General features: G+C 39.4%; 2 protein-coding genes across 4 annotated transcripts in view; one reads left to right on the top strand and one right to left on the bottom strand.

The window, feature by feature from the left end:
* The window catches only part of LOC125458886 (endothelin receptor type B-like), a 63350-nt gene extending 49153 nt beyond the window's left edge, over positions 1-14197 (top strand). For 2 of the 3 annotated variants that reach the window (XM_048544688.2, XM_048544687.2), the window contains exons 3-8: positions 3526-3638; positions 5089-5293; positions 6887-7036; positions 7704-7837; positions 8794-8902; positions 11021-14197. In XM_048544688.2, coding sequence (XP_048400645.1) covers positions 3526-3638; positions 5089-5293; positions 6887-7036; positions 7704-7837; positions 8794-8902; positions 11021-11167 — 858 coding nt within the window. In that variant the 3' untranslated portion in view covers positions 11168-14197. The remainder of the gene's footprint in view (positions 1-3525; positions 3639-5088; positions 5294-6886; positions 7037-7703; positions 7838-8793; positions 8903-11020) is intronic. The other variant, XM_048544689.1, reaches the window with a different exon arrangement.
* Positions 3664-17044, bottom strand: part of polr1d (RNA polymerase I and III subunit D) — a 30679-nt gene continuing 17298 nt past the window's right edge. Inside the window, exons 4-6 of the mRNA XM_048544690.2 lie at positions 15064-15146; positions 12618-13964; positions 3664-4574 (exon numbers count right to left, since the gene is read on the bottom strand). Coding sequence (XP_048400647.1) covers positions 13905-13964; positions 15064-15146 — 143 coding nt within the window. The 3' untranslated portion in view covers positions 3664-4574; positions 12618-13904. The remainder of the gene's footprint in view (positions 4575-12617; positions 13965-15063; positions 15147-17044) is intronic.

Genomic DNA, 17044 nt, shown 5'->3' with positions numbered 1-17044 from the left:
CAATTTCACGGAGGAAGAGGTGGGGTGTGGGGCCTGTGTCGGTGCGGAAGAGGGACTGTTCCACGTAACCTACAAAGAGGCAGGCATAGCTGGGGCCCATGTGGGTGCCCATGGCCACCCCCTTAGTCTGTAGGAAGTGGGAGGAATCGAAAGAGAAGTTGTTGAGGGTGAGGACGAGTTCGGCTAGGCGGATAAGGGTGTCGGTGGAGGGGGACTGGTCGGGCCTGCGGGACAGGAAGAAGCGGAGGGCCTTGAGGCCATCTGCATGCGGAATACAGGCGTATAGGGACTGGATGTCCATGGTGAAAATGAGGTGTTGGGGGCCAGGGAATTGGAAGTCCTGGAGGAGGTGGAGGGTGTGGGTGGTGTCATGGACGTAGGTAGGGAGTTCCTGGACCAAAGGGGAGAAAATGGGGTCCAGATAGATGGAGATGAGTTCGGTGGGGCAGGAGCAGGCTGAGACGATGGGTTGACCAGGGCAGGCAGGTTTGTGGATTTTGGGAAGGAGATAGAAACGGGCCGTGCGGTGTTGGGGAACAATGAGGTTGGAGGCTTTGGGTGGGAGGTCCCCTGAGGTGATGAGGTCATGAATGGTGTTGGAGATGATCGTTTGGTGCTCGGGTGTGGGGTCATGATCGAGGGGGCGGTAGGAGGTGGTGTCAGAGAGTTGGCGTTTGGCCTTGGCGATGTAGAGGTCAGTGCGCCGTACTATCACTGCGCCACCCTTTTCTGCGGGTTTGGTGGTGAGGTTGGGGTTGGAGCGGAGGGCTGCCCGTTCTGCGGGGGAGAGGTTGGAGTGGGTGAGAGGGGTGGAGAGGTTGAGGCAGTTAATGTCTCGACGGCAGTTAGAGATGAAGAGGTCAAGGGAAGTTAGGAGGCTTGGGGGTGGTGTCCAGGAGGAGGTCTTGTGTTGGAAGCGGGTGAAGGGGTCAGTGGAGGGAGGGTTGGGCTCCCGGTTGAAGAAGTAGGCGTGGAGGCAAAGGCGGCAGAAAGACTGTTCTATGTCCAATCGTGACTGGTATTCGTTGATGTGTGGTTGTAGGGGGACAAAGGTGAGCCCCTTACTAAGGACTGACCGTTCGTCCTCAGTTAGTGGGAGGTCTGGGGGAATGGTGAAGATGCGGCAGGCTTATCTATCCTCATGTTTTTCAAAGTTTCTAGCACATCTTCCATCCTAACAACAACCTGTTTGAGCATAATATTTCACCCTGTGTCCTCATATCCCATGGTTGATACTGTCTAGGTTTTGGTCAACCGACAAAAGCAGGAGAATATTTTCTGTTGTCTAGATTTTAATGGGAATGATACAAACTAGGTTCATTCCTATAGTCTACTGTTCCTTGTACTAAGGTCCACCGTCTCTAAAGTTCATTTTTGAAAATATTATTTGCCTCTTTAAGCTTACAAATTAAGTCCAATTTGACCAAAGCTAAGTCCAAGCTGTTTTCTGTTGTATTTGTATTACTCGGTCAAATGTTTTAATTGCTCAGATTTTGCAGAAAGTATTGCAGATAGGATACATCAGGTTAAAAAAAAAGCAAGCTCTGGAAGCTGCAATGTGAAGATGTGACTAAGCAGATACAAAGGTCCATGTGAAGTCTGGGTGATATGATAAAAATAGCTATAAAATGAATTGAAATTAAATTTTAGATAACATTTCTAGATGCCGTCCTTTTTACACATGATATTTACAGTTTCATTCATTCAAACCAAAAATTGTATAAACTAGAACATAATTTCATCTGAAGTACCGGCACATTATTACCAAAACATATGATACATGAGCACATTATCCTCCTGAGAACAAAGGACTTCCTCCCATTCAGCTATTTAATATTGCAAGTTTTTTTTCTTCTGTATCATCACAGACGAGTTGGACCAAAGGGCTTGTTTCCATGTTGTATGACTCTGACTCTTGTGAATTCAGAGGTTCAGTTAGTAAGTTTGCAGATGACATCAAAAAAGTGTTGTAATGGACAGTAAGGAAGATTATCTCAGAGTAAAATGGGACCTTGATCAGATGGGCCAAGGAGTGGCAGATGGAGTTTAACATAGATAAATGTGAAGCGTTGCATTTTGGTAAGACAGACAAGGGAGCACTTGTACAGTTAATGGTAGGGCCCTGGGGAAGTGTGGCCAACCAAACAGACCTGGGAGCACAGATGCCTAGTTCCTTTAAAGTTGAGTCACAGTAGATTACGTGGTGAAGAAAGCGTTCGGCATGTTTGCCTTCATTGGTCAGTACGTTGAGTATAGGGTTTGGGACGTGATGTTGTGATTGTACAGGACATTGGTGATGCCACTTTTAGATACTGTGTACAATTCTGGTCATCCTTCTATAGGAAGGATATTGTTAAATTTGAGAGTGTGCACAAAAGATTTACAAGTATGTTGCTGGAACTGGAGGATATGAGGTAGAGGGAGGGGCTGAATAGGCTGGGGTGTTTTTCCCTGAAGCATCAAAAGCTGAGGGATAACCTTATAGAGGTATATGTAAAGTCATGAGGGGCATGAATAGGATGAATAGCCAAGGTTATTTTCCTAAAATGGCATAGTCTAAGATGAGAAGGCATGGGTTTAAGGGGACAGGGGAAAGATTTTTTAAAAATCTGAGAAGCAACTTTTTCATGCATAGAGTGGTGCTGTATATGGAGTAAGCTGCCAGAAGAAATGATGGAGGCTGGTACATTTACAACATTTAAAAGGCACCTGGATGAGTATATGGTTAGGAAGGCTTTGTAGGCATCCGAGCCAAATGCTGGTACATGGAGCTAGGTCAGATTGGGATGTCTGATCAGCATCCATGAGTTGGACCACAGGATTTGTTTCAGTGCTTTACAATACTATGACTCTGTAACTACCCAAAAAGACATTTCCACTGGTGTAACTTCATCTGATTGCCTTTTCAGCTAATCTGTGGGAGCAGTCCCTCACCCTTCATCATTTAGGTCAAATTAACCAAGACAGAAGTTTAAACTGAGGAACAAAAATATATGATTAATAAATCCACATGAGTATTACATATATTTATAACTTTTTATTGATAACTCCCACTGAATCCTTCCCTCCATCAACTTGGTCAAGCATCACATGGACTTTAAAGTTAGTACAGTTGTTTTCAAACCCCTCCATGGTTTTGCCTGTCCAACTCTGTAGTTTTGTACAACCCCATTACCCGTGAAAACATCTGCATGTTCCTTTTATATATTCCCAGATGTAACTAATGTATCAATTGTGACCATATCTTCAGTTGATCTGGCCCAGGTTCTGGAACACACACACACACCTCTTTGCCACTCTTCCTCGCCTTTATTGTTTAAGATACTTCTTAAAATCTACCTCTTTGAGCAAGCTTTTGGTTATCTGAACTAAGATATCCTTACATGGTCAGTATCATGCTTTGTTTTGTCATGGTCCTGTAAAGGGATGTTTCATTACTTTAAAGTCACTGTATGCATTTTAATTAATGTTATTGTTCTAATATATTAATAGCACTTAATTTCTATTTTTATTTGTTTTAAATAGCTCTTGGCTGTAGACTGGCCTTTTGGTGTTGAAGTATGTAAGCTGGTACCATTTATCCAGAAGGCATCAGTTGGTATCACAGTCCTCAGCCTGTGCGCGCTGAGCATTGACAGGTAAAAGAGCTCTCAGGCACTATCATTTCATTGTCACCTTATTCAGATAATAAACCGGTGGAAGAAGCAATTTTATTTATGTTGATGATCACAAATTTTAATAGCCAATTTAATACAAAATTGAATTAAATGGGTGGCAATAGAGCTAACAACTGATGCCAAAAACAATAAATATGATGAACAAAACCTCCAACTTGATTAAGTAGCCACTTAACTTCAGGCATTAACTTTGTTTGCTTGGAATTAATGCACAATATTTAGGTATCTTCCCTGGGGTCCTCTTGTTGCACAGAAATAAAATCCCTACCCCTGAAATGGGACACCTGGGTTCAAGTCCCACTGCTCTTGAGGTGTGCAAAAACACCTCTGAACAGGTTGATTAGGGAAAATAGGTTAAATAAATCAAAAGTATCTTCCTTGAATCAATTAATCATGCCTGGACCCTATGTCCCAAAGGTAAGGCCACAACACTGCATCACAAGAGCCCATCTTCCCCAAATACACTGTAATTGCTCAACTTAGCCAAGATACTGAGGTCATTATCACAAGTATCAAGTTACTTTGTAAAGTTTATATTATCCTTCTTTACAACGTTCTCTTAAAAACAGTGACTGTAAAGATTATTTACAGTGTGGTGAATGCACAGATTGCTTTTACAAAGCACTTCAATATATTAGTCAGTAAACCAGGTTGATTCCCAATTTATTGGTAATGGTAGACTGGAGAATATGCTGGGCCAGGAGGTTACAGATTGTAGCCGAATACAATTTTCCTATTGCTTCTTCAACTCCTCATGGACGACCAGTTTTGAGTTCAAATAGGATAGATTTCGATTCAATCTAGTTCACCATAGTATACACGGCATGGTGAATATCTTCAATGTGAAAACAGGATTTTGTCTCCACAAGGACTGTATGATGGTCACACCTCCCAATCCTGTTAGGGAAAGATGCATCTGTAACAGGTAGATTGGCAAGCACAAAAAGTTTCTCTTACTGATTCCTCACTGCCTGCCTCAGATCCAGTTGAGCATCTGTCTCTGGGAATTGGCCAAATCAGTCAGGAACAACATATCTAGTAAACACGAGACAGACTGCATGAAAGACTACCAACTTCTTTTACACAAATGAGATTCCATGATTATACAAGGTCTACCCAGATTTTGTGTTGCTGATGGGCAAGATTCCAACTACTACATTTAAAAAAAAAACTTTACAATTAGACAAAGGCACTATTTAGTTTGTCCATGAGCAGTAATGAGAAATCAAATGATATGTTTCCAAAATCTTGTTAATGGCATCAACCAGTTGACTCCAAAATTAATCACAATCATTCTGCTGCGCAGAAATAATGGGTGTAGATTTGCCTTGAAACAACTGAGCATTATAACTGCCTTTGTAAATACAATTTTCTGAAATCAAAACATTTTAATTAGAATTTTTTTTTGCAGGTACCGAGCTGTAGCATCTTGGAGCCGAGTTCAGGGAATTGGAATTCCCTTGAGGAAAGCAGTAGAAGTAATAGCTATTTGGGTCATTTCGATTGTTTTAGCAATTCCAGAAGCTATAGGGTTTGACATGTTCTCCGTTGATTATCGGGGAGAGAAACTGAAAGTATGTCTACTCCACCTAACCAAACCATCAGGATTCATGGAGGTAGGTGTCACCAGAAAAGATTAATATAAAGATTTGAAATTTTAAGCAAAATAGGACAAGAAATACAGACAACTAGAAATTTGGCCATAACAGTCCAATCTATATTGGATGTGAATATTTAGGCTAAATACTGTTGTTACTCTTATTGTACAGCCGGATGTATTATGAGATAGGGAAGGGAATGGAGATGTTCTGAATCCAGGACCAGAAAATAAATGATCCATGAAACAGATCTAACCCAGAGACAAGTGTCCAAATGTGAACCAACAGTTTGGGAGGTGAAAGAGCCAACAAGACCAGGGACACGGAAATCCAGTATATCTTAATATCTTTGGCATATCATAAGACTGTCTCACCTGTCACAACGAACAAGGTTAGAAAGTTTGAGACCTTGCTTTCCTGCAAAAGGGCTGCCACCTTTCCCATAACAACCATTTTCAAGTGGTACTTCATTGACATTGTCAAATAACTGTATATTTGCAAGCCTCTCTCAAACATAATTTTGGATGCAGTTATATTACAACTTAAAACAATCTAAACAATTCTAATTTAAATTTGAGTGGCATCAGTTCAAACTGAATCTTCCTTGAAATGCGAATGGAGGAAGGAACACAAACTGGATTTAAAAAGTGTGGAAGGGAGTGAAGATCCATTTCCAATTTAGAGAACTTCGTGCTGGAATTGATTTTTCTTCCCTGGTTAGGATCAAATACTGTTTTCTCTCACTCTATAATGGTACTTTTTCTGTTTTTCAGCCATTTAATCAATTATTATAAAATTTAGATAAAATAATCTTTGAGTCAAAATTCCAAATGAAATCCTGACATTCTTCAATAAGAATGGAGCTAGAATTACTTACAATCAGATATTCACTTGTCTATGTGAAAAGCAACTAGCAGTTTCCAACTTGTGTCCAGTTTAAAAAATACCTATCATAGTCCAGTTCTGGGCGCCCTATTATAGGAAAGATGTGGATGCTTTGGAGAGGGTTCAGAGGAGGTTTACCAGGATGCTGCCTGGACTGGAGGGCTTATCTTATGAAGAGAGGTTGACTGAGCTCGGTCTCTTTTCATTGGAGAAAAGGAGGAGGAGAGGGGACCTAATTGAGGTATACAAGATAACGAGAGGCATAGATAGAGTTGATAGCCAGAGACTATTTCCCAGGGCAGAAATGGCTAGCACGAGGGGTCATAGTTTTAAGCTGGTTGGTGGAAAGTATAGAGGGGATGTCAGAGGCAGGTTCTTTACGCAGAGAGTTGTGAGAGCATGGAATGCGTTGCCAGCAGCAGTTGTGGAAGCAAGGTCATTGGGGTCATTTAAGAGACTGCTGGACATGTATATGGTCACAGAAATTTGAGGGTGCATACATGAGGATCAATGGTCGGCACAACATTGTGGGCTGAAGGGCTTGTTCTGTGCTGTACTGTTCTATGTTCTATGTTCTATATAGTGAATTGTATTAGGATTTATTTTCAAAATTAAATTTTCAATTTCTACTTCCTTCAACATAAAAGTAAATGGAGCTTTGTTAAAGTTTAGGTAGCTGTTGTTTATCAATTATGAATTCATACTATCAGGATTATTTACATACAGTTCTACAAGAATGTGAAAGATTGGTGGCTATTTGGCTTTTACTTCTGTCTGCCTCTGGCCTGCACTGGCATATTCTACACTCTTATGACTTGTGAGATGCTGAGCAGGAGGAATGGGATGCAAATCACTCTCAATGATCATATCAAACAGGTAAGGAATCTGAAACATTTAGATACACGAAAATACATGAACAAACTACCCAGTTTACAGAAAAACAAGCTTTACAGTTTACAGTAAAGATAAAGTTTCGAAGTCTTCCAAAATTTAAAGAATGCAAACTTTCACAACTTCAACATGACGCACTTTACACCACAATCAGCGGCTCTGTACTTCAATTTCCTTTGGCTATGCTTCAATGTAATGAACCAGGTTTCAAAAGGCACAGCATGGACAACAGATAAAAGTCATAAATGTGATGGAAGTGATAAGGCAATCATTTGTCTTTTTCAGGAACCATCCACAACAGCTATTAAACGAAGACCACTGTCCAAATGGGTCCAGCTGTACAATTAAGTAAAAGATTAAATCAATATAATAAAACTGCCCACCCAAATCTAATCACACACAATCCCCATAAACATCTCTTCAGTTCAAAGGTACACTTGGGTCTGACCAAAGTAGCTTGTAGACTATTTGTGGCTGTACTGTAAACTGCATTTTTCCTTTCATGTAAAGAAACATTTTATAACTTCTATTTATTTGGTGGCTCTTTGTTCAAATATCAGCACAGTTATACTAAGATGATCTTGGCTATTCTGTTAGGGCAATATACTCAATAATCAGAGAAATGTTCACATGGTCCCTTAATTTTCCCCAGCGACGTGAAGTGGCTAAAACAGTCTTCTGTCTGGTGGTTGTCTTTGCTATGTGTTGGCTCCCACTGCATTTAAGTAGAATTCTGAAGAAAACTATCTATGATCAGCAAGACCCCAACAGATGTGAACTCCTCAGGTAAGTTTGTGGTACATTTTGAAAGATGCTGTTGCTTCTATTTTGTGGCACCCTGCACTATAGATTTTGGTTTTTCACTTTGATTCCTCAGTTCAGGTACACAGGATCATTAAAACATTGTCCATGCTTTGGGTAGGTTCTAAGTCTTCCTTAGCCAAGAATGGAATTGAACCAAAGCAGCCTGCAATGAGTAACATTTGAAATTATTGTGACCACCCTGTTTATTCTTACAGATAAATGGAAACATTTAATAATTCAAGCTCCTAAATCAATAGGCTAAGAAACAGCAAAAGAAATTCATCTTTATTCCATGAAAGAGATTAAGGAGATGAGAAAATTGGAGACTGACTTAGATGATGGGACGGCACAGTAGTTAGCACTGCTGCCTCACAGCACCAGGGACCCAGGTTCGATTCCAGCCTCTGGCAACTGGCTGTGTGAAGTTTGCAAGTTCTCCCGGCGTCTGCGTGGGATTCCTCTGGGTGCTCCAGTTTCGTCCCACAGACCAATGATGTGCAGGTTAGGTGAATTGGCCATGCTTAAATTGCCTGAATTGGTCAGGGATGTGTAGATTAGGTGGGTTATCGGGGGATGGGTCTGAGTGGGATCCTCCGAGGCTCGGTGTGGACTTGTTGGGCCGAAGGTGCCGTTTCCACACTGTAGGGATTCTATTATTTGGGGGACAGCGGGGATGAACAGGAAGAGTAACAAATCTTGTGTTGTCTTCGCTTAAGTTATTAGGATATGCAAATGCATTGTCCTATAACCATTTAATTTCAGACTTTCACCACTGTCAGAAACGACGTTTCCGTTCATTCTATTTAGTGTTAATTGGAATCCAGTTTGTGAATTGAAAAGTATCAATAGGTCTGACAGTAATTTCATTCATTAGAAAACAGGTAGAAAATAAATAGTTAACTTATTACATAATTAATTTTCACATCACTTCTATTCAGTTTCCTTCTAGTTCTGGATTACATTGGGATTAACATGGCTTCTCTCAACTCCTGCATAAATCCAGTGGCATTGTATTTTGTGAGTCAAAAATTCAAAAACTGCTTCAAGGTAATTTTGAACTTTGAAACAAAGTGTACAAATAGTGAAATCAAAGGGTTTTTTGAATTATATGCCATCCTTCAACAAGAATAATAGAACTGATCAGCCTAAAAATCCTGTAAGCAGATAGAAGGATACATAATTTCTGAAGAGTCTAGGCCTGAAATATCAGCATTCCTGCTCCTCTGATGCTGCTTGGCTTGCTGCGTTCATCCAGCTCTACAGCTTGTTATCTCTATAAGGATACATGGGACAGGACCTCACTTTACTGTGAATTTCTGGAACTACGTCCCTAACAGCACTATGCGTGCTCCTACACCTCCAAGGAATGTAGCAGCTCAAAACCTAGCTTACCATCCACTCCTAGAAATTAGGTTTGGGCATTAACTGCTAGCCTAGCGTTTTACACTCCCACTTGAGAATTTTTTATTTTAAAATGATTTCATCTTTTTACTTTAATTTCCATTGGAGATCATGTGGCACTGTGACTGCAACCCTACCTCTGGTCCAGAAGTTCTGGATTAGAGTTTTGCACCCCTCCCCCCAGGATGGTTACAGAAACGGTATTATAATGTGGCCAAACAGGTTGATAATCTCATAAATGCTTCTGTCTTCAACTGATGTTAAGAACAGGCGAGTTTCCTAGTCAGCCAAAATCCTATGGTAGCTGCAGTGTAACAGCCTGTTCCATGTAAAAAGACTCCACGTGGAGACTTTAGCCATAAGCAAGCATCACGCTCATTCTGAGGGGCTGTCATACACATGCCTTCATGTTCCTTGTCTGCTATCCACCAATTTCTCTACCCTTTTAACCTTGACCAATCTTACTCTGCATATAAATTAATACAACAACAGCCTCACCCAGATCTCACCATCATTTATGGCCTCTCTGTTGCCCAGATCTCCATGCCATTTTCTGTCCACTTGTTAAACTCCATTTCCACCCACACATTTCTCCCCACCACAACCCTAGAAAACAACTCTCTCACTTACTCTATCAATGACTCACTTTCAACGCGCTCATCTGATTCTTGACTCTCTGAAACTACGTTTCAAAATAAAGGGACACCTACTTAAGATGGTGATGAGAATTTTGCTCTCTGAAGGCAAAGGGTCTTTGGAACTCTCTTCCTCAAAAGAAAGTGGAAGCCGAATTTCTGGATATGTATAGGGCAGAGGAAAATAGATAATCAAAGATGAAAGAAGATTGCAGCAGGTAGGAATGTGTAGTAGTCATGGCAGGGTAAGCTCAAGGAGCTGAGTGGTTTACTTATGTTCTTAATCTGTCTGTTCACGTTTTTATCCAATAACAGCTCTGCCGACATTCACTTGTTAAATAATCCTCAAGTCCCAGCCTCCATGAGCTCCAATTTGTTCAAAATTCAATGATCTTCAGTTCCGCCCCATTTATCTGTGTCTTCAGGCAGTGATCTACTCTGGCTCCCTTTTACGCAAATAATAATTAGAATACTTCTATTTTCAAATCGCTATCTTGACAGCATGTTGCAGTCTTATACCATTCATACTGTGTTGAACCTGCTCCCCAACTCCTTCATGTCCTCTAGCTGTGAAATCCTTCTCAGAATATAACTTTTCAGGCTAAGTTTTCATTCAGCTCTCCAAGTCATTTCCTTAATGGTGAGGTCATATCATTACTCCCTCAAAATGTTAAGATTTCATGTTTGCATTTTTATAGCATCATTAAATGCAAGAAAAAAAGGTTACTGGATGAAAACAGGCTGCTTCTCGTGTCAATCATTTTTAACATTGGGTCAAAACCCTGAACCTTCTTCACTTTGGCATTGTGGGTTTACCTAACCACATGGATTGCAGCAGTTCAAAAAAGGCATACAAAGGTAGGCAAGAAATGCTAGCCCAGCTAGTGACACCAACATCCCATGACTGACTTAAAAAAAAACAAACATCCACCTTTTAGCTGGGAGATGAAGAACAGCAGAAGGCCAAGAATATGTGAGAACATTTAGGCAACAACGGGAGGGCGAAATAAAGAGAAAATTGATTCAAAAACACAGTATCAAATCTTTCTAAACTGGATTTGCCTAGGTTACAATGTTAAGATTGCATCTGTTAATTTTCTACTAATTTATTTTCCTATTTACCATTCAGTCTTGTTTATGTTGCTGGTGTCAGCGGCCAGCTCGGAGCACACCAATGGATGAGAGAATGGCTGTTGTCAAATGGAAAGCCAACTGCCATGCAAATGGCCTGGATCGGAGTAGCTCACGCTTCAGTAACAAGTACAGTTCATCATGAATGTTTTTTAAGAAAACAAAGAGAAAGCACCTCTTGGCTCTCACTGCCACATTTGTCTGTTTCATATCTGAACTTGCATGCGTGCACTTTGGAAAATCCAAAGCAAATGTCTGTCTACACATTGAGAATCTGAATATTTGCAGGAACAAACAAAGCAAACACTTTCTCTGGGGTCGCTATATTCCAATATCAAGGTTGATCTTTTATTGATCACCCACATAAATGTTTAATTGCCATAGAGCACAAACTGAAATATGAATTGGTTATCCTAATGGCAAAACTTCTTTCGAATAAGAAACTGAAAATCAACATTATTTCATAAAGATTCCAAGAAATTGCAGTTGCAGGTCTCTATGCACCAATCCACTAGAAGATTCCTTTCTCCTAGAAAGCATACCCACCTTTTCAAAATAATTAGTTAGTGTTTCTTAATGGCCACCTGTAAGGCTGTGTTGCTAAACACGTTCTACACTATATTCTAATTACTTCATTTATTGGAAACTTCAAATAAATGCCCTCTGAATCTGTAAAATTAGAAATGAAGACTTCGGCCCCAGAACTAGCTGCATACCTTGCCAAGCTGTTCCATACAGTTACAATACTAGCATCAATGTGATATTGTGAAAAATTGCCGAGATATATCCTGTGAACAACAATGCAGAACAAATCAAACTAACTAGTTACCATTAGGCTATTTTCCATCATCAGCAAATTGACAATAACATCTTTCAAGTGAAACTTTTTCAGCTCACTGATGCTCAGTTTGGCTTCTGTCAGGGCCTTTTGGCTCTTGACTGCATTACAACTTTAGACTGAAATGAACAAATGAACTGAACTGAGGACTAATGGGAACAGTAACTGCACTTGACATCAAGGTGGCACTTGAATAAGTATGGTACCAAGTAGACCCATCAAAACTAAAGTCAACAGAAATCAGGAGAGATCTCTTCCACTGGTTAGTCATGTCCAGCTCAAAGAAATATGGTTGTGGTTGTAGATGTAATCTAATCATCTCAGACCCTCGACACCATCACAATAAATTCTTAAGGTTGTACCTGATGCCCAATCGCCTTTAGCTACTTCATTAATTACCTTCCCTCGTCATAAGGTCAGAATAGATTTGTTTATTGCTGAATATTCAGTAACATTTATAACTACTTGGATACTGAGGCAGTGTGTTGATAAGCAGCAAGATCTATACAACATCCATACTTGGGCTAATATTTGGCAAATGAATAACATTCACATTACACAACTTACAGGCAATGATCATCTCCAACATAACAGATTCTAGCCAACTTCCCTTGACATTGAATAACATTATGATTACAGAACCCTCCATTCCAAATTTTGGGTTATCATTGACCAGAAACAGAATAGGACCAGCCATATAAATACGATAGTTACAACAGCAGATCAGAGATTGGTAATTCTGAGACAAGTAGCTCACCTAAATTGTCAAAGCCTGTAATGCCAAATCAGGAGTGTGATGAATATTTTCCACTTGTCTGGATGGATGAGGTCAAATGATTAACAACTCATTCACCAATTTGAAACAGCCCTCTCTCCATGACCCACCGACCACTGCAATACTGCATGCACAGATGCACCACAGCAATTCCATAAGCGTCAATTATTAGTACTTTCCAAAACTTCTAAAATCTGGAATGACATGGGCAGCAAACACATAGAAACACCATCTGTTAGTTCTCCTCCAAGCCACATAAAAATCATGATTTTGAACTATATCATTATTCCCTCATAATTATTCATTCAAAACCTTGGAATTCCCTTCCAAACAGTAGTGTAGATGTGTCAGTACCAGATGTGTTGCAGTAGTTCAAGCAGGCGAAACTCTGCAGGTCTGGCAGCATCTGTAGAATGAGAAAACGTTAATGTTTGGGTTCACTGGACTGAGTTAGATAGATGTAGGCCAACAATCCTATTGCAAACTAATGTTAAGAAGCAGGTACCTATCATTGACAAATTCCTTGGTTGAAATGAAACACCTTTAAAGGTTTCAAACACAACATTTTCAAAGGCTAAAGCTAATTTTTTAGTTAGCAGAAACAAACCAGGAAAACCATACTCACACAGTGCTACTCAAGAGAGGGGGAATATCCCAACCACAAGCATAGTCTTTCCTGAAACAACCTCGAGACAAAGGCCAATGCTCACAATTAAATTTAATCTTACCCATATTAAACTGATTCAATTCCAACCAGAGAAAACATCCAAACATTTTTTTAAATTCAGGAAGATAACTAATTTTCAGTCAGCATCTTTCTTTTTTAAGGCATTTACAGCCTACTCTTTATTGCCAGGCTACATGACATTAACTAGCTGACAGTATTTACCTTGCTTAATGTTCACGTTTGCAAAAGTCCCTTTAGATCTGCCAAGTTGCACTGCATGCCTGTTGTATTTTTATAAGCAGCTGGATGTAACAGGAAATGTATTGCAGATAAAAAGATCTAAGACAAGCAAATCTAGTCTTCAGTTGGACTTACCGAGTATCTGGAATTTCAAACTCAACAATCTGATCTAAAACAAGAGAAGATCAACCTAGGAAATTAAATATGTACTTACCTGCTTCCACAAAATCAGCTGCCTTCAACTGGTGTGGTAGGGTTTCTGTGAAGACTATTTCAAGCCATCAAACAAACTAATTTTAATGTTCTTAATGTTTATTTTTCAAAATATAAAAATATACAGCATCATAAAACTGTGTGCCTTATCACAATTGATCCATTCGTTCTTCTTGTTTATGTTGCTCTTTATATTCCTTAATACTGACCTAAAAGAAGAAATTAATCAGAATCAGCAATGTGACAGTCAAGCAGAATGCATTGCAACAAGCTGATAATTCTGTGAAAGTATATCTCAGTATTGATAGATTCAAATTGGGAAGAATAAGCACTTCCTGAATGATGCAATTAAAATATATACCCTCACATTGTGTAGTTATTGCAAATACACTTATAATTCGACTGTGTATACAATCCTACTTTACATTGTATTGTCAATACAAATGTAATAAAACAAACTTTAGCTTCAGGTTGAAAGACTTATTATGGTAATTTCTGGAGATATATCCTACAAAAGCAGACAGCAAGAATTAGAATAATTTGCACTGTTTCCTGGGTACCACAAGTGTCCTTGTTGCTCCAGGAATGGCGGGAAATGTGTAGAAATGAGGTACGAGGATACCAACAACAATGGTTTCAGTCCCACTTGCAGCAATAGCCATCTCAATAATGGCCAACCCTGTTTTCTCCATGAACTTAAGACATGAGGCTTCTCAGTGTTGAGTCCCTCGATCAGGAACTGTGTGCTTTGAATGACAGAACCTCTCCTGGGAGCCTGCAGGCAGACACAATCAGCTTGCATTTTGGGCTTCAAGCACAGTGATTTTCCCACTTGTCACTGCTGGAGTTTACAAATGGCGGCGGTGGGCATTGATTACTGACCGAAGGGTCTACTGGCAGAATGGGAAAAGTCATCCATAAAACTTCCAAATTCCAGACTGAATTTCCAAACTTGAAATGGAAGTTGTGGGGAGGTTGGGGGAGAAATATTTAAACTAGATGAGGCAAAAACAGCACATTTCCTTCCCCAAAGGATATCAGTAAACCAGTTAAATTTTAGAACCAGCCTGTAGTTTCATGGTCACCATTTTTTAAAAATAATTTACTCATGTTACTAATAACAGCTGAATCCAGTGATGCGGCAAAATGCTAATCTTAAAATGTACAGCTACTACAAGACAAAGTTAACAAATGATTGAATAGGTTCAGACACAAGCAAACAATTTTGAATAATTTGCAGAATTTTTTTCAGTGTTGCAGCTCTCTGCAAGGAAGTATTAGGAACTGTTTAGTGAATTTGAGACTAACCTCAAATGTATTCAACACATGTTGACAGACAGTCATTAGTTCATTGAGACCCTTGCGAAAAGGCTCTACGGATGGAATTCCACCTGGAAAATAATTCACAGTACATAGCAATTAACTCCTTCCAGTTCACTGCAGCATTCTGTTTCACATTTACAACATGCATCTCTAATACACTATTCCCTATTGACTTTTCACAGTTCAATTGTTTCTTTGTTTTACAAACTTTTCATATGTTCACAAAAAGTTAACATTCCTGAAGGCTTATCTACAATTAAAATATGAAAATGGTTATATAGCTACAGCTTATGGATGGACGCAAATTTCAGGGACACATGCTGTGGGAGACAGTGCTTGCTGTTGTACTTTCTCCAAAATGACAACTACTTGATTGGATGTATATGTTTAGCAACAAAAAAAAGTCTTTTATTATGCTACAATAGTCTAGAATGCAGTGCTTAAAGTAACAAACAATAAACCTAGTTGAAGAGCCAGGATACTTGTTCAGAAACCACTGGAGCAGAAAGCAGCAGAACTGAAAACGAGATGTAACTATTCATTCGTTATTTTTTGGTTGATCATGTGCCATCAAGATCACAATTCTCAGTGAACAGAAATGCTCATGTGGTTGTTTATTTTTACATTCATTTACTCATGGAGTAATCAGGATGTAGAATTCTATTCTAAAATCTCTAGGTATAAATGTTGACAAATGGGATCATGTTCCCTCAGAATAGATCCAGGCACAGTCAGAATTCAGGGCAGTGTATTTCATTCCGTAATCCCACAGAATGGCCCTGACTGGACAAAATCCCAAATACTTTTACTGGCTGAGGGAAAGAAAACAATTTAGTTGATAATCTTGCATCCTTGCCAAATCAATCTTCAGTGACAGGCACAGAAAATCCTCATGAAATGGAAAATAAATAATTGCAGACAAAAGCTTTGGGAGTTATTTGAATTCAGTGACAGCAGTGCAAGCAGACAGTACATTTGGACTATTCTAAAAGGATATGTTGACACATTTAGTAGTACACATCAAATCAAAAGATGCCAGATTGTTTCCAGCCCAATTAAGTAATGCCGAGTACAAAAAAACACAAGTTCTTGAAACTGTCCTATTTCAGTAGAATTTAATTATTTTGGGAATGCATTCAGCATTGTGGCATGGCACATAACACATCATCTTCATAAATGCAACCTCCTAACTCATTTGACTCCCCCAATATCTACATTATAAAACAAACATTAGGGATGATTAATTTAAGCCTGTCTGAAGTAGATGTGAGATTAGGACCGAAACTGTTTTAAACGCCTTAAACTATGGCTTGCTGCAGGTTTCACTTTTGTGAGCCAGTTACAATAATATCAGATTTAACACAAAAAAAAGGTACTGAGTAACCCACCCAGAAAGAACAAATGTATTCTCCGGTGCTAAGTCATGCCAACAACAAACTCAAAGAATCAATTGTCTACCTGTTGCTGAGGTAGCCAAACTGAGCCAGAAGAGGATTGATTTTGTGACAAAAATCGACCACAGCATACTTGGGATAAAAGAGAAAAAGACCCAGCAATACTCCATATACATGCATCGATGCCAAGTGAGAACATGAAAAGATAATCAGTTGTGTCATCCTCCACGGACAAATAAGAGTAACTGCTACTTATATAGCCTCCATAATGTTTTTAAAAATAAGGTGCTTTACAAACTAAAACAGAGAAATATATACAAGCAGAAGTGAAAGACTGATTCAAACACTGGTCAAAAACATAGGATTTCCGCAAATTAATGAAGAGGCTTAGGGAAGAGCGTCATACTGTAAATCCTAGACAGGTGAGGGATCCACAAGCAATGGCGATGCAAAGGAAGCTCAAATACAAAGTTAAAGAACTTAATGCAGGAAGAAACTGTAATAAAAAAAAAGTTTAAGGTCATAAGAGATAACAAAGTCTGAAGCTGGATGAACACAGCAGGCCAAGCAGC

This window comes from Stegostoma tigrinum, chromosome 15 (genome assembly GCF_030684315.1).
Source record: "Stegostoma tigrinum isolate sSteTig4 chromosome 15, sSteTig4.hap1, whole genome shotgun sequence".
NCBI lineage: Eukaryota > Metazoa > Chordata > Chondrichthyes > Orectolobiformes > Stegostomatidae > Stegostoma > Stegostoma tigrinum.
Note: the sequence above shows the minus strand (reverse complement) of the source record. Positions and strands in the feature narration are given on the sequence as shown.